The sequence below is a fragment of the Osmerus mordax genome, chromosome 3 (genome assembly GCF_038355195.1).
Source record: "Osmerus mordax isolate fOsmMor3 chromosome 3, fOsmMor3.pri, whole genome shotgun sequence".
In the NCBI taxonomy this organism is placed as follows: domain Eukaryota; kingdom Metazoa; phylum Chordata; class Actinopteri; order Osmeriformes; family Osmeridae; genus Osmerus; species Osmerus mordax.
In genome coordinates, this window is record NC_090052.1 from 20,078,549 (window position 1) to 20,101,818 (window position 23,270).

At 46.7% G+C, this 23,270-nt stretch overlaps 1 protein-coding gene across 1 annotated transcript; it reads left to right on the forward strand.

Moving 5' to 3' along the window:
• The first annotated feature begins 922 nt into the window (after window positions 1–922).
• Window positions 923–13,323, forward strand: c1ql1l2 (complement component 1, q subcomponent-like 1-like 2). The gene is made up of 2 exons (XM_067233126.1): window positions 923–1,543; window positions 13,144–13,323. The coding sequence occupies exons 1-2, from the start codon at window positions 941–943 to the stop codon at window positions 13,321–13,323; spliced, it is 783 nt and encodes a 260-aa protein (XP_067089227.1). The 5' UTR covers window positions 923–940.
• The last annotated feature ends 9,947 nt before the right edge of the window (window positions 13,324–23,270 follow it).

Below are 23,270 nucleotides of genomic sequence, written 5' to 3' on the forward strand. Positions count from 1 at the left end.
ATCTTTATTTTTAGAGGCTGGAGGCTGATGAGAGAGAGACAAGAGAAAGAGAAAGCGAGAGAGAGAGAGAGAGAGAGAGAGAGAGAGAGAGAGAGAGAGAGAGAGAGAGAGAGAGAGAGAGAGAGAGGAGAGAGTGAAAGAGAAAAGAGAGAGAGAGAAGAGCGGCAGCATCAGAAGTGAGGAGTGAAGGAGAGGGACGTGAGGAGAGGAGAGAGCAGAGGAGGAGGGCGGGAGGGCGTGAGGGAGTGTTGATGCCTCAGAAGGAGTGTAGTGTGGTAAAAAGTAATGTGATGTGATGAGAGCCCTTCCTCTCACTGAGCGGGGAAAGGAAGGGGACGGTGTAGTCACCCTCCCTGCTCGTCACCACGCCAACCTTTCACAGGAGGGTGGGGGGTGGGGGAAGAGCTTCTCCTGGAAGGGGGCGTATAAAAAGCCAAGCCTGAGAATCCGTCACCACAAACACACCACACGCGCGCGCGCGGGCTCCATGACCGCTCTCCCTCTCTCTCACACTCCCTCTCTCACCATCCTCACTTTTTCTCTCTCACACCATTCAGCTCCTGCTCCTCTTGCGTCCTCTCGCTCCTTCCTCTCAAGAGGGAGTTTGTGAGCTCCAACTGCGTCTGTGCCTGTGCGTGAATGCGTGCCTTCCCTGGATGTGTGGGTCAAAGCGGGATAGTGCGTGACTGGACGTCTGCCTACTTCTGCTTCTAAGTAAGGGGAGCAGCGAGGCGTATCGAGTGTATGTGGGTCTCTCTCTCATCCTCACACACTCGCCACTCCTCCTTTTCTTGGGATCCCCGCGGTCCTTTCCTCGGTGGCAGGCTCCACACACCCAGCAGTCACCATTTCTGCCCCCGGGAGACCCACGCTGGCAGCTCAGCCCCTTCCCCGACTCAGCATCGGGAGGAAGACCCTGGTGGCGGCCGCCGTCGGGGTCATGCTCGTCCTGGTTCTGGTCGTCCTCATCCCCGTGCTGGTCAGCTCCGTGGGCACTGACGCGAGCCACTACGAGATGCTGGGTACCTGCCGCATGGTGTGCGACCCCTACCTCAACAAGGGCACCACGGTGAGCAGTACCAGCTCCAGCGGCATCCAGGCAGAGGCTGAGGCACTGAGCGACAACAGCAACATGCCCTCCACCCTGGTCCAGGGACCCCAGGGCAAGCCCGGCAGGCCAGGGAAGCCTGGACCCCCGGGGCCACCTGGAGAGCCGGGGCCACCCGGGCCGGTGGGGCCCCCTGGTGACAGAGGGGACCGGGGCAGGACTGGGATCTTGGGCTTGGGGGGAAACGGAGCTATCAGCACGGCCACCTACAGCACAGTGCCCCGGGTGGCCTTCTACGCAGGGCTAAAGAACCCCCACGAAGGCTACGAGATCCTCAAGTTTGACGACGTAGTCACCAACTTGGGCAACAACTACGACGGCATCTCTGGCAAGTTCATCTGCAGCATTCCCGGCACTTACTTCTTCATATACCACGTGCTGATGAGGGGAGGGGATGGGACCAGCATGTGGGCAGACCTCTGCAAAAACGGCCAGGTGAGTGACCCGGGGTCTAGACCCAACTCTCTGATCACATCACTGTGTTGGAACTCCTTACTTTGCCTCAGTATTTGTGCCTTTGTTTTTCTTATCACTGCTCACTCCATTTATACTCTCTATCTACATGTTGTCACCGGGTGACTTTGTTGGGAAAATTATATCAGACGTCAAGAATCTAATAAATAGGACATTGTATGATGTTGTAGCGACAAATTGCCGCGGTAAAAGGAGACCGGCGTCTATCCTACACGGCGGCATCTGCCGTGAGCCTCTTAGAACTCCCAGATCGGGAGATCGGGAACAGCTGTTGTCACCAAACGTTCCCAGAAAGAACACTGTGTATTCAGGTGCTACTTGCGTGATCCGATCTGACATTGCCCCCGTCTGTCTTCCTAATTAAAGTACAAAAACTGTAGCTACATTCATCTGCGTTCAGCAAACATCCTTTTTTTATTTCTGACTTCAAAGTTTCCGTTGTTTGTCTGTTAATTATTTTTTCAACAGCTGGGAGATTGATTTTGTGTTAAGTAGACAAGGTCGAGGCCTATATAATTTTGATTGCCCCAAATATTCCTTCAAAACTACAAGAAGCAGAAAAATAATCAATAGCTGAAAAAATATAAGTGCCGACATGTTCAAAATTGAGATTATCCACTGCATTTATTCACTACATTAAATTCATAACAATTAATATTGATTTGAGTACGGGATACGAATTAGCTGAATCACAATGGATATTATTATTAGACTAATATTAGATTATACTGATTATTATTACTGTTTCTTCCAGTACTGTTATTAGACTTCTATTAGGATAGGCCTGTTTAAAGTTTTATACAAGGAGCAACTTTAAGGAGAGTCTGTAGGTAAAAAATTATAAATGACAAAAATCTAACTAGCAATACTTTATTGTTGTGAGTGTAGTTTTTCAAGCTTTGAAAGAAATATAACAAGACAATCCTAATGACAAATTTAAGAGAACGCCTTGGAATAGAATCATACTGTTCAGGATGTCGTAGCCTAAGCCATAGACACATTTTTTGTTGTTGTTTTCAAATAGCCTAATAAACATTTGCATGATGTATTTTATTGTCTTGATGCATCACTCCGTTGTCTGAAAATTGACTGAATACGCCCCAGGGAACTCAGAGGTAGGTCATGTGTAAGCAGTGTGTGCATTGTGCCAGTCAACTGCAGAAGCACGAGTATAATAGGCGGATTGCTTAAACATTATATCAAAACTTTTAGCTTACTTAGGCAACAAGCAATCAAGGCTGTCATTGAGTGTTAATCTTTTTTAATTTTTTAATTTCTGTTCTTGTCTAATTTAAATCGTAGTCTCTAATCATTTTATGTCTCTATAAATAGCCTATATCCATAAAGCCGAACTGAGTACTTTAACCTAAGGCTTCCAGAATAATTCGGTTAAAAATCTTTAGTTAGAACATATAGTTTGAGTAAAATGGTTTACAAATAATATAAAGTGGCATGACCTTTCATCATGTCATCTAGCCATTTACAGTATGGATATCTGTAGATTTGGGAGGATGCTATTTTCTGTGTCTGCCAGGTTTTGGTCCTCTGCTGCACAGTTCAGCCCCTCTGAATTTTAGATGAGGATTTCGATATTATCAATCTTAGCTCGCTTGTCAGGACAGGCCAGGGAGAATACTCCTTGAAAATATTATAATTTCCATTGAATGTAGACAACATTATATAAACTAAATCTCACACCATAACTTTCTCCCTTGTCATGGTGACTAAGATTGATATAAACACACAGATGTTTTTTGTTGTTGAATTGCTAGGATAATCCTGGTGATTGGTTACCTTTGGTCATGGAGGTTAGACTTCTCCATCATCCACTTACACTCTGCCACAATGTTACTGTTACCAGAGCAACGGTCCGCTGTAGCCGGGCTAGATGTCAGGAAGATGAATCTAATTCCAGAATGGTGTCTGCCATGTTAGAAAGCAAGTGGCCTTGTGGGTTTGAGGCTTCAAGCCTGCTGCTGTGGCTTTGGATGTGACCTCCATGAAACCTAAAGGTCAGAGTCTGTCCTTAGCATGATAATAGTTTATGGGAGAAGATAGGAAGTAGGGAAATGGATCATGTGAAGCTTGTGTATATGTAAGCCACTGCAATACAGTTAAATACATTTTATTTTTTTGTCCACGTCCCTCACATAGTTTGGTGACTTTCTTTTTGTGATATCATCTCAAGACACCCAATTAACACATTCTAACATCACCAGTACGATTTAGAGGCTGGCAGTAGACCAAGAGTTCATTTTCACCTTCCACATCATTTCTGTAGGCACATCGCAGATCCAGCTCCCTTCAACCACCTCTGCTACGTTTGCATTTGTTTTGTTGTTACACCAAGCTCAGTATTGCCAGTCTCTTCCTTACATAGACATCTTAGAGGTTAACTTCTCTGCCCTCACAAAGTAGTCAAACTTCCCACACAGCAAACACCAAGAGAGGGGGGGTTTTGTGAAGGGCTCTCTCTCTAACATCTCACTTGGCAATAACGTTTATGGGCAGTGTAAAAGCGTTGATACATAATAGGCACAGGAGAACATATGTTCCTATAAAGCACCTTCTGTTTTCACTTCATTGTGTTCCCCAGAGGAGGGAGTAGAGGCACTTAAGTTAGACAGAGGCCGCCAGCATCTCCGGAGACCAGGGTAATGTTTATAAAGTGGTGACTGCTTGCCTAATGAAACATGCCTTCTCTATCCCCCTCTATCTTTCCCGAGGGGAGGGGTACTACGCACACACTAATACTGCCCTTTTTGCAGTGGATGGTGCAGTATTGTACTGTGCTTGTGGGGTTCTGGGCTTGTGGGGCTTGGTAGACCTGTGGGAGTCAGGTGGCTGAGCGGTGAGGGAATCGGGCTAGTAATCTGAAGGTTGCCAGTTCGATTCCCAGCCGTGCGACATGACGTTGTGTCCTTGGGCAAGGCACTTCACCCTACTTTCCTCGGGGGGAATGTCCCTGTACCTACTGTAAGTCGCTCTGGATAAGAGCGTCTGCTAAATGACTAAATGTAAAATGTAAATGTAAATGGCCCCAGTGGCAATCCCTGTGTAAATGACTGGAATGGTTATAAATGTGAGGCTAACTTGTGGTGTGTCAGTGATAAAGTACATACAGGGGAGCTGATGGTTCTATAGCAGCGTTAAGACATTACTCAGGTCAGGATCCAGGCGAAGCCCTGGAGCTGGTCAGCACAGGGAATAGGAGACCATGGCAGTATTTCATCATTGTTTCGGTCTAAGAAAAGAAGCCGGTTTGTGAGACCTGCAGTGGTGTTTTTACATTTACATTTAGCAGACGCTCTTATCCAGAGCGACTTACAGTGAATACAGGGACATTCACCCGAGGCAAGCAGGGTAAAGTGCCTTGCCCAAGGACACATCGTCAGTTGGCATGAACGGGAATCGAACTGGCAACCTTCGGATTACTAGCCCGATTCCCTCACCGCTCAGCCACCTGACTCCCTATATCCTGTCTACCCCAGGGGTTCTCAGAAGTCCTGTCAAACTTGCGCATGAGCCCTTCTCTCACCCGTTCTCTCCTCTGGCTCTCTGAATTGCATTAGAAGAAAATCCCAACGTTGTTCCCGCGGAACCTTGACACATTTCAAGCCACACCACAGTTTGCTCGTGTTGGTAAGCAAGCAAATGGGAATCTATTTTCGGCAGGGTGTGCTTCATTTGCTTTCCAAGTTCCCCTGTACTGTTTTCCTCTGGCTTCCTTTGGCTTCTTTTTTCTGGGCTCTTACTGGCTTGCCAAGTGTTCCAACTCATCCCAAATCTCCTCTGCATGTGTCTCGCTTCCCTGAGTTGGACGAAACCTCAGAGACGAGTCAGAGACAATAAAGACAAATCCATTTCCATGCTACAGAGGGAGAAAACAAGAGAGGGGAGTGACAGTTGTGTCTTGCCAAGGAGTCTATCTAATCGTAATTAAAAAATGTTGAGCCAAATCCAGAATGTGTTTGTGCTCCTCCTCTCAGTTCCCTTCTTAATATTGTTATTAATCCGCAAAACCGTTTCAGAGTTAATTAAAAGCAATGACTTGAGCGTCACTCTCTCAAGAGGGCCATGGTGAATAATCACTCTGTCTCCTTCTTTAATAAGCTACAGCGTCCTCCACGCACATGGCTCAACCCTAGCAATTACTGCCCCCTCCTCATACCTTACACACACACACACACACACCTGCCCCCCTGACTATGCGTTGCCCTCCAGCTCTCCTCTGCTCGGTTCATCTTTTCGTTGAAGACGATGAACAATACACAGTTCGATCGACAGACTTCCTTCTACAATGTGTACAGGCCAGGTCTACTATAACTGAAGCATAAATAAAATAAATGAAAAAATATATATTTCCGTCGAAGGACAACTCAGGATGTTTTTTTATGTTATTTTTTTTTATTTAAGTGCAAAAACCCAGAAAGAAACCAGCCTGTAGTCGAGACACTGGGAGACACTTCCTATCAAGTTCCCCTTTTTCTCCATGTGAAATCTGCAAACATTTTGAACCAGAGCCAAAAAATCCACATTACCTTGTATTAACTATGGTCGGGAGCAGGAGAAAGAACATGATTTGTTTTTTCCCTGAGGGGGCTGCTGGGATATGTAGTGAAGCTGGTATTTGCGTACGGCTTTCACCTCAAACAATCCATCTCCGACGGTCTACCTCCGCACACACATCTCTGGAGGTTGCTTAAGCTCTTGTGCACATGATTGTTTCCCCGGTCGGTGTGCATCCAGGTGTGACCCATGCAGCGTAGTCACCATGTGGAACCAATCTCTACAGCACATGGAGCACACTCTGCCATCTGGATGAAGTCCTGCTACTTTCTCTCTGTTCATTTTCATTAATGAAACAGAGAGCAGAGTAAGATAAAATGCCATTGTCATGACACTAAAACAACATGTTGACTAGACTGAAATAGATTGAAGCCCAATACCGCTCCTGTGTTATGGTACTGTTGCCCTGCTCAAAAAGCCTGTTTTGGTGATGAAGTGCAAACTTTTCCGCACAGAAAATGGAATTTGCTGATTTATAGAAGATACCCTGTTATTAGGAAACTGGTCCTAGTCAACATCGATGTCCGTGGTTCAGTACTCAGGTCAGTGGGTGTGTTTCCGTCCGTGTGCGCATGCAGTGAAACATTCTGTAGACCAGACGACTGTCTGGGATAGGCAGAGATGCCCTGATCCCTGGGTATTGATCTCACTTTAGTGTGTGTGTGTGTGCGTGTATGACCCAATCAGGCTCTGCCAGACCCTTTTCTCTGTGATGCACGCTAGGCACTCACTTTATAATCAGCTGGAGAGGTAGCAGAGGAAGACCTTTGGCCTTGATCTAGTGTGTAATTGGACATTGGATTTGACACTCCGTCGAGTGGAACATTAGAAGCAGCCTAATTAGGTGTGGTAGGGCTATTAAATGAAGATTTGCCTGCATGGTTTCAGAAATACCGCCCAGACTGGAAATGTCAAGACAGCGCCAAGCTTTTATAGACAACAATGTTGGGGGGAGAGAAATAATTTAAAGTTTCCAAACTTACTGTAAGGCAGAGCAGTTTCCCTCCACGGTACCTCTCATCTCTGCAACCTGTCTCCGGTCTGTTCCGCAGACTGTGCAGAGAGCAGTCAGACGTCACCAGGAGTGACATCGCTCCTGTCACTTCAGATTGACTGGTTTATGAATAAGGACTGGGACGTTTCTTGCTTTATGAACCAAAAGCATACGCTCTGAAATAGGCTGTGGGTTTTCAGCTGTGGCTGGCTGACTCAGGCTTCACAGTGGTGTTGACTCACAAGGCTCCTTCATTATAATGAGGCGAGGTACGTGGTACAGAGAAGTGCCCCCGGCGGTGCTCTTCTGTAAACATCTCTCTCAACGCCCCGACATTTCGCCATCTCCCAATTCCCTCCACTCTCACTTCACATCGACACACGGACGTCGAGGGCTCCAAATGACTCACGGCTGATGGCTCTTACGTGTTTAACACAGCGTTTCTTTCCCAAACCACGTTTTTGGGGTGAGCGGACATCAACAATGCTCCCAGTTTGAGAGGATGGATGGAACGCTTCATGAAAAATAGATGCCCCTGGCAAAAGTGAAATCAAACTGCCTCTCCCTCATGAAGAGATGGTCACTGGCTCATTAGGGATCTCTTTACAACGTAACACCTCATAATGCCTCACAATGCCTCATAATGCCTCACAATGCCTCATAATGTCTCACAATGCCTCATAATGTCTCGTAACACTTTTCACTGCCACGCTTTGCTTCGCTTGTCATTCTTTCCAGTCACACTCAAAGTGAAAATAGCCTCAGTGGGTACAACGCTGTCACCCCATTGTTGACCGGAATTCTAGTGTGCAGGCTTGTGATGAGACGTTGTGTCGTTGGCCCAGGCAGACATAGGTTCCCAGTAATTGACTGGCTGGGGTGAGTCATGGAGGAGCGAGCGAGAGAGGCCGGGACGAGAGTCAGAGTCTACGCCTCTCTCCTCCTCTCCTATCTCCCCTGACAAGTCTGTCCCGAGTGATTGTTCCTCCTCGTTCTCGTCGACGCTGCATCGTGTTCTCTGCGGTTTCTGTTGTCCTTCTGATATGCAGCTTTGAATCTATTGGACGGAGTAGGTCTTGTACATGTAATCCTCACGATATCAGGCTTTTTTCCAACTTATGTATGAAAATCTGGTTAAAACAGCGATTCAAAGAAGAGATGTCCGTAAAGGTACAAACAGGACAGCTGGTGTGATTAATTCACAAAGCTTTTCCGTGGTTCTTCGAGACAGATGGTGGCTCTTGTGTTGCCATCTCTTTTTCTGAACATCTCATCACGTTTCTAATCAGGATCTTGCTGCAAGGGAAGTAATAGCACAAATAAGTACCAGAACTGACACCATGACAACCCAGTCTGTGTGTGTGTCTGTGAGAGTGCGCGTTTAGCAGAGGGGTAAGCCATGTAAACCCTTTGACAAGGTAGCTGAGCCACAATCAGGCATGCAGCTCACGGTTTTGATGTTCAAACCCCAATTAGGCGGAGGAACAGTGGGGTTTACAGACGGCCAACAGAGGCGACGGATCTAAAATGGAGGCTTAACTGTGTGTCAACAAGTGCCTGTCAAAGAGATGTCACCCAGGAGCTGCCCTCCATCCACATCTGTCCTTGTCACTCCCCCTGACAAAGGCTCTCATAACAGATCGGAACAGAACGAGGGACATCACAGACTGTCACCGGCGCTCCAGCCACAGATAGGCCTCAGCCATGTTCTCGTTTATCACGAAGGACATATCACGGTTCGGGTTCGGACTTCCTCTTTAGCGACGTTTGAGATCACGAAACAATGCCCTGAACGCAGCTGTGCGCTGACGATAAAGCAATGTGTCGGTGGAAACAAGAATGATTTGCAACATCGCACAAGTAATTATAATCAGCCAAGGAACAGTGGCATTTAGTATGCAAAAACCTGTCACGATCTTGTGTTGGTGTCCTATTAGAGATGTAAGCACTGTCATTACTGATGATGTGACATTCATATTCATGTTCATTCACAAGTGGAGAAGATCCTGTCTGGACTTCCGTTCTGCTGTCTGTTACCTAAGCTCAAGCCAAGGCAGCCTTTGTTTTCCAGACACAGCCGCCACAAAGAGGACTATTCCGTCATGAGCGCCACAGTGACTAAGAGCGGACGCTAACATGCGCGAAGCTATTTGGGGGAGAGCAGCGCTCCCTTCTCCACCGCTCGCCATGAATGGAGCAGGCCCTCACAGATGCACGCTCTGTTTGTCTTTCATCGTGTCAAGGTCACGTTGCCAGTTTGATGTTGGTTCCCTCCCTTGCCCCCTACTCTCTCTCTCTCTCTCTTTTTCTGCTCTCGAAGGTCAAACCTCATGCTCCTAGCAAGGGGGATTTCTGCATTGTGTAGACTGTTGCAGTGGAGTGAGGGGTCAAAGTGTTGCTCATGCTGTTACTGTCCCAAAAGGAAGGGTGACAAAAACACTTAGATGCTATTCATTAAAGCTGGACTGACCCTAGCCAGTTATTTGACACAGAAGATTCCAATGTTGTTTATTAAAGAGAGACCTCTGGTTTAGGTGTGCCCACAACACCTGTTTTTGTTTTTAGATTAAAATTGCATTTCCTTTCACAATCATTTAAAAAACCGTGACACAAACCAAGAAAATGTATTAAAATATCATCAAGAAAAAATCAGATCATCAGATGTCCTAAGGTTCTTTGTGAACAATAATACAAACATGAAAAAAAGTAAATAAAAATCCCTGAATTACAAATACCCCTGAGCCCCTCCACCCCCACCCCCAATGCCCCCACCCCCTCGAGCCCACAAGTCACCCTCTAATAAGAGAGTGTTGACTTTGTGTGTTCAGGGAGAATATTCCCGTATTAATATGCACTCCCTCACAGAATCAGAATAGGAGTCTTTGTTTGCACATCGATATGAGTCTTGCTAGATTTAATCAGGAGGATAAACAATAAAAAGGAAGAGCAGTAGCATACACGTAACGTACAATATTCCATACAGCCTGCACTGTAAATGCTCCTCTCAGCACAGCGGAGATTACCCAGATGAATCTTTGCTTCCCCCGTGTCTCTCGTAGGGGAGATGACTGGAGTGACCCACTGTGATAGCCCAATGCTGGATTCTCAGGGATCGTGTGACTGCTGCTTGTTCACCACCATTCTGCATCATGCTTTCCTTTGTCTGGGCAATTTATTTACATTTACATTTACATTTAGTCATTTAGCAGACGCTCTTATCCAGAGCGACTTACAGTGAGTACAGGGACATTCCCCCGAGGCAAGTAGGGTGAAGTGCCTTGCCCAAGGACACAACGTCAGTTGGCATGACAGGGAATCGAACTGGCAACCTTCAGATTACTAGCCCGACTCCCTCACCGCTCAGCCACCTGACTCCGTATTTAGCGCATATATGCCTCGTGTCTGCTGTAGCTACTGAATAACTGTCCTCGGGAGTATTTCTCAGTCTTCTGATTTAGTGTGAGGTGAAGATCCGCAAGAGGCCGTTAGAATCTCAGCCTTGAGATTTCACAATTTTCATTATCCTAACAAAAAACGTCTGATGTGGTATATTTATACATGTCATCCTACACCTGATGAAATTGGAGGCCAATGCCATTGTATTTCAAAATCCTGTAGGCTCTATGAAAAAGTATATGATGTAACTAACAAGTTTGTCAAGCTAAATAGTTGCTATGACAACTTAGCAAGATAATGTAACCTATATGTAACATATACTACTTCACTCAGTGTCCATATTAAAACCAATACAGTTATTTATAATGTTGTCTGCTGTAACAGCACTGTAGAAAGTATGCATGTTGTGCTTGAGGTAGGGTTCTGGTGGTAATATTGTTTGTGTTAAAAAAGAAAAGAAATCCGAAAGTCTGTTTATTAAGAATGATTGGTAGCCATTTCCTTAGCCAAAATGTCCCCTAATTCACAAGACCTGCACAAATGCGTGAAAGAAGTACTCTCAATTCCTGTAGCTGGAGACAGCATGCCTGTTTTGTTTCTGGAAAACTTTGGGAGAGTGATTGTTTCTCCTCTGATAGTCATTATGCTGAAAATGATTTATCGTTTTTGAGACACTGGATGTTTCATGGTAATTCAATGTCACTCACATTAGAGGCCAGTTTTGACAGGTTTGAAATAATGAATCACGTAAAAAAAATTGCTCCCCTTATGGCTGTGTAACTCCGCACTGGCTAAGGAAAATGTATCTGCATGCGGACATCTGGAAAAAAACACTTTCATCACCATGCCTGTGGTCTGTTAGCCTGGCTCTGCCCTCCTACGTACTTCCGCTCAATTTTGATTTTGCTTCTGTACCAGGTCTGGGATTTCGGTGTATTAGTCGGTTTTTGGAAACAAAATTTTTGTAGGTCCAATCAGCGAACAGAGGGAGTGGCTGAGAACGATGACGTTGATGTCGTTCGCTAGTTTGAGTTGTAGTTCAGTAATGGTGGCGGAGTCGCTGCCGACTATCCAAAAGTTAAAGCCGGAGCAGGAACAATCTTTACTAAGTTTTGTTGGTGGCCATGATGTTGTGGCCCTCCTCCCCACAGGGTTCGGGAAAAGTTTGATTTTCCAGCAACGGCAGCTAGCTCCGTTACAGTAGTGGTGAAGGAGTTGGCTAAGGCGAACGCTAGCGATTGGTTATGGCAGATCAGAGTGGCTCTGGGCAGATCCAATAGTATTAAACTTCATCAGAGTACCCGCCTTCAAGGAAGTTAACGCTTGTCAATGGAGCGATCCCAGACCCTCTGTACAAATGAAATGTACGAGGGTCTGGTTAGGACCAGGTTAGCGTTCTGTTGCATTACGCTCTGAATTGCAAATCCCTTTGCCCATGAAATTGATTATAACGTATATAACTTAATTTCCAGTGGCTTTCAACACACTCCTGACAATGCTAGGTTCAGGGCCCTGACCCTGGTGTCAGTCAGAGGTCTCTGCCAATGCCCAGGACCTCGGATCAGTCAATAAGAGGGTTGTGTGAGGCCCCCTGGTTAAACGGCCCAATTAATTATCCGTCCTCCATGCCACCTGTTTCACCAGCTTGACAGCACTTGCTCAAAAGCCCAGAACTGGGGCCCTGCCCAGACGTTATGGGAATACTTTAAAGAAAATGTAGAATCACATCTAGAGATTTGATGCTGTGAAAACAACATGCACTTCCAGGTTAGGACAGCCGTTTTGTTCCGGATGATAGTGATTGTAAGATGTAGATAATAATTGGGTTCCCTTTTTTGCAGACTATTCTTTACCATCTCTACCACATTCAGTCCTTCATTTACCAATACAGAACTTAAATAAATTATTCAGAAATAATCTCCATGATTTCAAAGGATGATTTTATATCCATACTGGACACATTTTAACACTGCTTACTGTCTAAAGGTGTCCTTGACATCGTTGGTTGTACCGCATGACAAAGAAATGTTATCAATCCATATCACATCCATTACATTTTACACATAAAATTTTAGCAGACGCTCTTATCCAGAGAGACTTACAGTAAGTACAGGGACATTCCCCCGAGGCAAGTAGGGTGAAGTGCCTTGCCCAAGGACAAAACGTCATTTAGCACAGCCAGGAATCGAACTGGCAACCTTCAGATTACTAGCCCGATTCCCTAACCGCTCAGCCACCTGACTCCCTGACCACCAGACATGGTTTATCAATAGATGAGCACTCCTTTCACATTGATAGACACACACGTTACTGTTTTACTAGTTCAGCAGCTGGTTCACACGGCAGCCTGTGCTGCATGCTCTCTCTCCAGCGCACAGGGACATGCTTCATATGGAGCATGTGATTAGCCAGGTCAGAGGTCACTAAGAACTTGGTCTGAAGCCACTGTCACGGTTGGGAGCCAAGCTTCCAACACTGATTCCAAATGCACAGTGGAAAAAATATATAAAGAGACGAGTTGTGTTCTGTTCTGTTAAGGATTGGACACTGACCTCCCTCCCCCCCCCCCCCCCCCCCTCCCCCCTCCGTTTCCCCCTCTCAGGTGCGGGCCAGCGCTATAGCGCAAGACGCAGACCAGAACTACGACTACGCCTCCAACAGCGTCATCCTCCACCTGGACGCAGGCGACGAGGTCTACATCAAGCTGGACGGGGGCAAGGCCCACGGGGGCAACAACAACAAGTACAGCACCTTCTCCGGGTTCATCCTCTACGCCGACTGAAACCCCACGCCCAGCACCCTGCATACAGAGACAGACTCAGAGGGACAAAGAGAGATTAAGATAAGAGAAGAAGAGGGTTGTTATGGGGGGGATGAGAGGGTTCGAAGACGGAAACCGTTCAAAGTTGACAGATTCTCTCCATCCATACACTTTTGCTAACACAAATCAATCATTATTCAAGGTTCCTCCGCTCAGTGTGGATGTGGAGTGCTGGAGGGCTGGAGGGCTGGGGGGGGGGAGTTAGGGAGCTAACTTTGCTCCCCCTTCCGCTTTGCTCCCCTCTTTGTCCTACTCTAACCTATCAGATGCCCTACGCTTTCAGAGTAATCCTCTACGAACCACTCTGGAAAGGAACCCCCAGCTGCAGATGCCCTGGTCTCCTCTCTCCACTGTGGCGACAGCCAGCTACAGCTGTCTCTGGACTCATATGACTTGTCCCCCGCTTGTTGTTGTGTGCTATTCCCCTTAGAATATCAGTATTTTACTTTAGTCAAGATGAATATCTACACAAAAGAGGATATTAAAAGATATTCGTCCCTTGTGAGAATACCTTGTTTTTTGAGAGGATGCGATGGTTGGGATGCGGGCTGTGAGATGGGTCAGTAGTCGGGAGGGAAGATGAACTGTCCAGAAAAGCGTGGTATGTTATCACATCAAACTGGTGATGTTCTACATTTGACTTGCATCTGGTTCTTTTCTCTGTGGCCGTAAAGGTCTGATTTGTGGTTGAATGTTGTTCACATGCCGAGCACATTATGCTAAGAACGGTATGGTCCTTCTTTTCCCTGTGTCTATAAAGAAAACATCCCAGAATCCTGAAACATTGACCTTTTTCCACCCCCTCTCATGTTCGTCCACACAAGAATGTCTTGTGGAGGTAAAAAAAAATGGATGCTATATTAGATGTTCTAGTTTTTATGTAGCTATACTTTCCTGGTCTTTCGATGCAAATGTTCAGATTTAAGAGGCAACCTATTTTAAAAATAACTGTTTATCCAATAGTTTCGCTCTGACCTCTAACATTCTGACAAACTTGATCTAAAAAGGGAGATGAAGAGAGGGAGAGAGAGGGAGGGAGAGAAAGAAAGAGGGAGGCAAAAAAGCTATTTCAGTTTTTAAGTTATGGCATTACAGTAACAGAGCCAAATCTTAGTTTTTGCTGTCTCTGAGGCTTCACTGGATGTCATCCGTTCATTAGCTGCATATATTCACTGGCACTCACAGGCATTATGGTAATATTTACTCAACATGGTGGGCTGACAGCTTGGTTCAGAATTAAATTGATTGGTTGAATGACATGGCCTGTTATCATTGTGTGTGTGTGTTTGTGTGTGTGTGCGTGTGTGTGTGTGCGCGCACGCATGTGTGCGTGCCTGCATGCACACTCAAAAGTGTAAATGTGTTTGTGTAAATCTGTGAGCATTATAGCATGTGCTGTGCCATTGCTACATTGTTATTTTCAGAGTTATTCTGTGCAGCAGCCAATGACATATATGTATTTTATTCAGCCAATGAGATTGCATTACTTACAGTAGGAAGGCAGCCCTCTATAGATATGATGAGAAGAACAAACAGCTTGTAAATGAAATCTATGCTATGTTTGTCAATCTTATTTTATCTTTTGGAATTGTTGAATACATTTAAATAATAAATGGGATTTTTGGAACCAATTGCCTCAAGAGAATCATTGCAACCCAAATAAGCCAATTGGTAAATGATGTGGAGAGGACTCAAATGAAAGCAGAACTATCTAAACTGCAAACACAACTTCAAAGTCTTTGTTTTTTTCTTATTTGTCTGGAAAAATGCATTTGTACAATTGCCTGTCGGTGCAAGCATGAAACAGATCCTATCATCAATGCCGTCATCTCTCTTCTCTCAAATCAGACACGCGGGGCTGATTGAGGCTGATAGGACCAGCCAGAATGTGTGTCTGTGTGTGTGTGTGTGTGTGTGTGTGTGTGTGTGTGTGTGTGTGTGGGGAGGAGGTGGGGGTGATGGTGAGACTGTTTTCCTGACTCCTCAGTGTTCTCCTGCAGAGATTCTGTGGGTCTGTAAAGGTGGGCTCGGAGATAAAGACCCAGAGAGGAACAATCTGTTAAATATAATGGCCGTGTAGAGTGGTGAACAGCCCTGGAGGAGAACCGGCGCAGGGACCAATCTGCGATCGCGCGTCTATTTACTGATCCCCATCAACAGAGGAGTGATTGATCCAACCACAGGAGAGAGACCGGAGGAGAGGAGGGACGGAGGGAGGGAGATAGAAGACAGAAGCGGACGGTATTGTGACGGAGATAGATGGAGAGGGGAGAATTAGAGCCGGAGGAATGGGGAGAGAAAAGGGAGGAGAGACACTAAAGAGAGGACAAACAGAGGCAGGCAGGGGGGGTGGGCGGGGGGGGGGGGGGGGTCTGATCCAGATTGGGGGGACTGGGGGAGAATAGGATGGATTGTTTTTAAGGGGTGCTGTGAAAGCCCTTCCAGGGATTTGGGCGCTGTCAGGAGGGATTAGCTCGGGCCCAGTGGGAAGAGGGAGGCAGAGAGGAGCTGGGATTGGACGAGTGTCACCGAGTCGAGCAGGCAGAAATTAGATGGGACACGAGTGGTAATGCAGGCCTGCTTTGCTCTTCAGGAAGGCAGCCAATGTCCACCTCGACGCCCTCTGATGTCTCTCCCCAAAGCTTAGCACCAAAGACCAGTGGACACTGGCACTCGTTCAGAAAACAGAGACAGTCTAAAAGCTCAAATCTCTTTTACTTTCTTCTCTTGCTCGCTCCTCTCCATTCCTCTTTGTGTGCCCTCCGAGCCGGCCTCTAACCTGCTCTGACAACCATAAGGGTTCCAAAAAACAACACAGCTGGCGTCCCCCCGCGCACGCATGTGTCTCTGCGGCGCTCTACACTACAGCACGCAACACGCTCAGATACTGTCACAACGTCACCCGGGTTCTGCTTGCTCCTGCTCGCACCCATGATCCTCTCTGTCACACCGGGCCGCGGCGGAGGCAGACGCTCCTGCCTGTCATACCTCTCTCAGCCAACTCTACCACACCTCTCCTCTCTTCCACAGTGACTGGGCCATCACAGTGTACCATGGCCCCTCTGGCTACCGGCTCTCAAACGCTACTCAAGGCACATCACAGGAAGGTCAGGGGACAGTGTGAGTGCAGTGTGTTTCTCTCAGAGTGTCAACACACGCCCATGTTCTCACGACACAGCGCCGCCGCGTCTCCAGGGAGGCTGCGGAAAAACACGGTAAAATGCCTGCAAACAAACATCCGACATGGCTTCCCCCCCCCCCCCCCCCACACACTCACTTCAGCGAGCCGAGAGTACTTGTGACCTTTGAAATCTCGGTTCCCTCAGGTGCTTTACACAGACCCCACGGAGTCGACAGCGAGTCTAGGGGATACAGTTTGAACATATAAATCAAACTGTTATCTGACACTCCGTGGCTGTCATTGTACACAGGTTTGGATAGAGATGACGAGCTCTCGTGGGTGTGGAACTAATCAGAACAGAACACAATAAATCACACCGAGTGTGTTTAGTGTGGGAGAGGAGTGCTGTGAAGACTGAAGAACAGAGAAGTACACAGTCCCTCCACCGTCATGTCAGATCGGCCGCCGTGATAGTTAGCAACCAACCTGATTGGTTAAAGACGTGGCTGGTGGCAAGAAGAGACATAGAGACCACATGTATCTAATTAACCTGTCTGTGTGTATTTGTGTACGTGGGTATGTAGGTATGTGTGTGTACGTATGTTTGTGTGCGCGAATGTGTGTCTGTTTATAGACATGGATCTGCGGAGAGCCGGAGGACGGGTGATGTACACAGAGGGTCCCTCCCCCTCCTCCAGAGCAGGTGAAGAGAACACCGGGAGACATTTCTACAAGACAACTCACATACAAAGCTAATAAACAAATGCGTGCGCGATCTTCTCCGAGAACAGCGAGCCTGACGCACTGTGTCCACGCACAATGTTCTGTTTCCCCAATGCTGACATAACAAGCTTAACTTCCATCGAAGAAATCTGTCAGTAATTAGTAATCATCCCTGAAATATCCCTGCCCCCGCTGCTCCGGTCGGACGCTTGGGTGGCAGAGGGGGCGTGCCCACCTGGGAAGTGTGTGGAGAGAGGCAGGAAGGGCATGGCGGGGGGTCTGGAACAGGCCGGGCCGGGGGAGATAGACATCTGTGATCAACACACCCGCCTGTGTCAACGCAGGACTCTTTTCATAGTGCAGGCTACAATACAGCCCACACACAAGCCCGATCTGGAAAAGATAGGTATGTGAGAACGTGTTTTAGCAACTGTTATCAAATCAGCCAAAGTACAGTAACTGTTTGTGATCCTAGAACATGTTTTAAAAATTAAAAATAAAGTGTTCATTGACAGGCAACACGTTTATCTAAACAGCGGTTGACAGAAAGTTCAATTTGCCGAAAATGTGAAACCACTTAATAAGACTAAATGCATTGCGTCCTGGAGTGTACATTTGTACACACACATGCACACACATCCACGCAAGCTTCTACAGTCTTTCAGCTCCCTAAGCGGCAGGTAGCAGTGGTCCAGACCCCCTGTCTGAGATGAGTTATGTGACACGTTTTTCAGGAACAGGGAGGAGGAGAGAGAAGGCTCCCGGGGGTCCGACCGTGAGCCAACTCAGATCGAGAGTTGTGGGGCCCTGGCATCACCACTGTAGTACTCTGACATTCAGAAAGCCCCTCCCAAACACACACACAAACGCCCCTCGCCATGGGTAAAGGCCAACATTTATCTGTAGCGTAGGGTGCACTGTGCTCTTCGCTGCTGACCTGACAGGGCGACTGTTCTTGTCATGAATGTGCAGGCGGGGACGCTCAGACAGCACAGTGAACGACCCATGACAATCCTGAAGAAGCCTAAACTCATCGCCCTCTTGAATTCAGTCGGTACAAGGCAAAGCTGCTCACAGCCATCGACCACGAGTCTCTCCAAGGCGATGGATGGATTGTGAGGACGGAGGGGAGCAAAGAAAGAGAGAGAGAATGGAGAGAGGAGAAAGAAAAGCCTTGAGAGTTGGCAATTAAGAGTCTCCCCTAATACACACTCACCGCCAGTCCCATCTCCCCGGAAACAACATTTTCAGTTGGACTCACTGAGAGGATGCTAAAGGACTTGTAGTCCCCAAGGTAGGACACACACACACATACACACACACACACATAAACACATAAACACACACTAAAGGGACGGGTTCTGCAGAGAACTTCTGAGAGCCATCTGCCAAACTAGGCCATGTGCCCACAACTTTGCCCTTCTATTATATTTTCTATGACAGGATCGAAGCTTTTATTCTGGAACACTTTGACACCAGGCTTTGGGACATGCATTTGAAAACGTATACATTCATACAACACATTCATGTCCGTTCACAAATACATTCCCAGGCACTTGAACACAAATCAGTGTGATCCTACTGTTATGGATTCATGATGAGATAGCAGGTACAACTTGGATTATATTAGCTGAACACAGAACGTTGGCACCTAAAGTAAAAATTGAAACATCTGACAATTTTAATGCGAATGCAGACACACACACACACACACATGAGCCAAAAGCTTGTGCCAACCAGAGGAGCACCATTAAGTCCCAGCGCAAGCTCCGTCCCATCTCAAAGGTCAGAGGCATGCAGAGCTGTGAGGGTGTGGGGGGACAAACCTACCGCACTGGGAAATGTCAGCATGTCAACGGATTACCGTCACAGCCGGCAAAGTTTGGCAGTGCCTGACTGTCACAGTTAAAGGCCAGATAATCTATTGTGGCTAATTGAGCCTGTGGACTGTATGTAGGCATGGACCATGCTAAAAATGTCCAGGCCAGGCCAGGAGGTGCCATGAATCTAACTCTGTGCCATTTAGAAGGAACTAATAAAGGATGTACAAAAACTGCCAGCTCTAGCATTTGTTTAAAAGTTCATTGGACCCTGGCCAGAGACAGATTTTCACAGAGAGAAAATATTTGTTTCAAGCCAAATGCAAACAGAAACAAGTTAACATCTAAAGAAAGAATTTGAGAGACAAGAACAAGTATCCCAAATTAATTTGTCTTGAATGAGCTGAAAGAAACACTGTGAGAAGCACACACACAAATTCAAACACAGATGTGGCACCCATACACACTTAAACATACAGAAACATGCACTCACACACACACACACACATCTACAAGAAAAAAGCTGAAAGTTGACCTGGGGCTTGCTAAAGGATGCGTCCTCTCAGCCACATCCATCTTGAACTGGAAGCTAGCTACCTGGTTCTGCATTTACATTTAGTAGACGCTCTTATCCAGAGCGACTTACAGTAAGTACAGGGACATTCCTCCGAGGCAAGTAGAGTGAAGTGCCTTGCCCAGGGACACAACGTCATTATCCACGGCAGGGAATCGAACCGGCAACCTTCTGATTGGTAGCCCGATTCTCTAACCGCTCAGTCATCTGACCCCCGGTTCTGCATGTATAAACAACAGTACTGGTGTAGGATAATACACAGAAAGAGAGAGAGTGTGTGTAAAAGAAAGACAGAGAGTCAGAGAGAGAGGCCGAAAGAGAGAGAGAAAGGGCAAAAGAAATAGTGAGAGAGATAGAGAAAGAGAAAAAGAAAGTGAGAAAGAGAGAAAAAGAGTTAAGAAAGAGACAAGCACCCTACATTACAGATACTGATCACACAACAGGGATTGGCTAAGTTAATAGGGTAAACATACATTGATATCTGAACAACCAGCAGATAAATATCAGTCTTCTGCCTTAAAGCTAGACTCCAAGCAGGGATGTCCATTTTCTACGATATCCACAGCGACTTTGACAGTCAAATTCAAGGTCAGAGACGGTGGCAAAACTATACTGTCTCATGAGTGTTTGCTTACAGTATTACCTGATGCCAGTTGACTGAGCCCAAGTACAAGCAATCATAAGTACTTGTTGACTGTGATTTCCCTCTGCAGGGGAATACGAATGCTGACAGCTGCAGATTGGGTTAGCCCTGTGCTTGGACGTTAATGGGGGTCATTGTCTGTGAGGAGAACAGCTATCATAAAAGCTGGTATTATAAACTTCTCACACACTCTAACGAGCAAACTGAGTGATGTTCTGACGTTTAAAGGCTTAATCCTGACACTGTTCAGAGTCTGCACGCTCTGACGACACAACACGTGCACATACTCCGACGCATGCACACACACACACACACACACACACACACACACACACACACACACACACACACACACACACACACATGGAGACACACATAAACAGCACAGCTAATGTAGTCAATCTCCTGGTCAGAAAAGGCCAGGGGCTGACTTTGACAAAGGCCAGCTCTCTCTCTCTCTTTCTGTCTCTCTCTCTCTCTCTCTCTCTCTGTCACTCTCTCTCTGTGACTCTCTCTCTATTCTTTTCTGTCTCCCTCCTGTTCTCTACCGTTTTTGCTTCTCTCCCTGTCCCTATGCGACTATCTCCCTCTGTCCTCTCTTTTTCTCTCTCTTTTTCTCTCTCTATTTCTCTCTCTCTCTCTCTCTCTCTCTCTCTCTCTCTCTCTCTCTCTCTCTCTCTCTCTCTCTCTCTCTCTCTCTCTCTCTCTCTCTCTCTCTCTCTCTCTCTCTCTCTCTCTCTCTCTCTCCCTCCATCTGACATACTGTGCCACTGTGAACCTCATCTTGCGGTTAAGGTGTTTTGAGGGGATGGGGCGTTGCATTAGGTGAGATAGTGGTGCTGGTGTGTGTGTGTGTGGTCCTCACCAGAAGTCCCCATAAGGATAGAATCATAATCATAAACATCACAATGCCCATTTGACTCTGCAAGGTTAAACAAAAAACATATGGACTGTTATATTGCTTTGTTTACAGTTTTTCTCAATTGTTTACACACAAATACTGGTACTTGAGACACAATGACCACAACATGTAACTCATGCACCAACCCTATGAACCAATTCTGCTAAACTACAAGCACAGTTCCTGCTTTACACTCAAATTGCACTCATATTCTCATGGGAGAATCGTGTTCAGTGTACCTACAGGCCTCCTGGGGCCCCCTCAGTCATGTCAGATGTCTGGCTGTCCAGAACACTGGCCTCCTCCTGCATGTGATCCTGTCTGGCTCTTCCTCCTCAGGCTAGCTCTCTGCTGCGCCACAGGGGAACAGTGAGACACAGCGCAGGCCGCCAAGAGCAAGTTATGTACATTTAAATGAACCGTTTCCTTGAGTCTGCTCAGAGAGAGGGAGAGAGAGGGGGAGAGAGAGGTGGAGAGAGAGGGGAAAACAAAGAGGAAGACAGAAACAGTGAGAGAGATAGAGGACAGATGAACTGAGCCAGAACATGCTCCGAGGAGGGGGCTGGAGGTGTGCGTGCATGTGTGTCTGTCTGTGTCTGTGTGTGTGTGTGTGTGTGTGTGTGTGTGTGTGTGTGTGTGTGTGTGTGTGTGTGTGTGTGTGTGTAGAGAGGCTGTGGGTAGTGAGAGAGTAAACCTTGAGTGGGCCCCAGGCCCTCTGTAACACGTAATGCCTCTCCTGTCCTCCTCTTCCTTTTGCTGCATTAGAGCTACATTTCCACTCTGAGGGACTTTCCTGCTCTTATATATTTATTTATGCTCTTTCCTATCTCTGCCCAGATTCACCCTGTTCACCCACCCACCAACTTCACAAGACGAGAAGAACAAGAGCTCAATAAAAGACAATCCTTCCAGTTCAGACAGTCCCAAGCACACCTGAAGGGGGGAAGGTTATGGAAGCCACCCATTTGTGCTCCCACACCTGTGGCTTTAGTTGGATTGCGTCGGTGTGTTGGTTCATTTGTTTGTCAGGCTGTTCCATTATTCAGGCCCGTCTCCAAGCCCGGGCCCTGGCCTGTCACATACCATACAGGCCTGAATATCTCTACATCCGTCAAGAGAGACTAAGTGTCATTAATAAGTAAACCCTTCCTCTAAACTGTAGGTGACTTTCTGTCGTTTTGGGTTCAGGGGCAGAAGGAAATGATTTAAGAAACCTGCTGATGTCAACAAGCAGCCTTTTGTTTCGTTCTTTCCTTTACTTGCTTGCTTCGTCAGTTATAAAAAGTCTTCCAGTTTTGTGGTGTACGAGTGTGGATGGACTGCTGCAAGTCCTTCCACCCTTCAGCGAACATGTAAATCTCGACGCTCCCAGCCAGACATCCAGCCCAGCTGCTTCCAGACCGCTCTCCCTCCTGGCCGTGCCCCCCCACTGCCCTCCACACCAGCAAGGCAGCTCCACCCAAGCATCTCTGTCCATTCCTGGGGCTGGAATCGACCAAGTGCTAATTTGTGGTTAGTTACTCAATCATTTCACCAGGCTCGGCTAAAGTCTCTGGGGTAGTCCGTGGGGGGATGGGAGGGAAGGAATCTGTTTTTAGTAGTGGCCCCTGAGGGGAGAGGAAGAGGAGGGCTCACTACAGAATCAAACTCATTTTCCACCCTAATACCTTAGAATTAGTACAGATTTAGCCAATTAGAGAAACAAGATGTGGTTGCCATATAATTTGCTTAATTGCCGCCAACCACTTTTTTTCTATTCCCTGGTGTTGCTTCCTGTTTTTTCATGTACTGTAGGTGTATTGCTGTATCCGTACGTGTGTGTGTGTGTTTGGCAATTAATAGTATTCCCTTGTGGCCTGTGTTCTACCAACAACTTTTCGATGGCCTAATACTTACATGCATCTCTGCCCCAGACGTAGCCTCGATGAAATATATATGCTTTGCCTGCCAGTAGATAAATCCATTCTCTCTTCTGAGGAAAAATACTGTCTAAGAGGCAATATCTTACAAGGCCAAACTCTCACAGGGACCAATTGAATGTAGCTCTGTCCCAGGTTTTGCCTTGTGTGCTAATTATGAGTTAGATGGACTGATGGTTTCACTGAGAAGCTTTTAAGATTATTTTA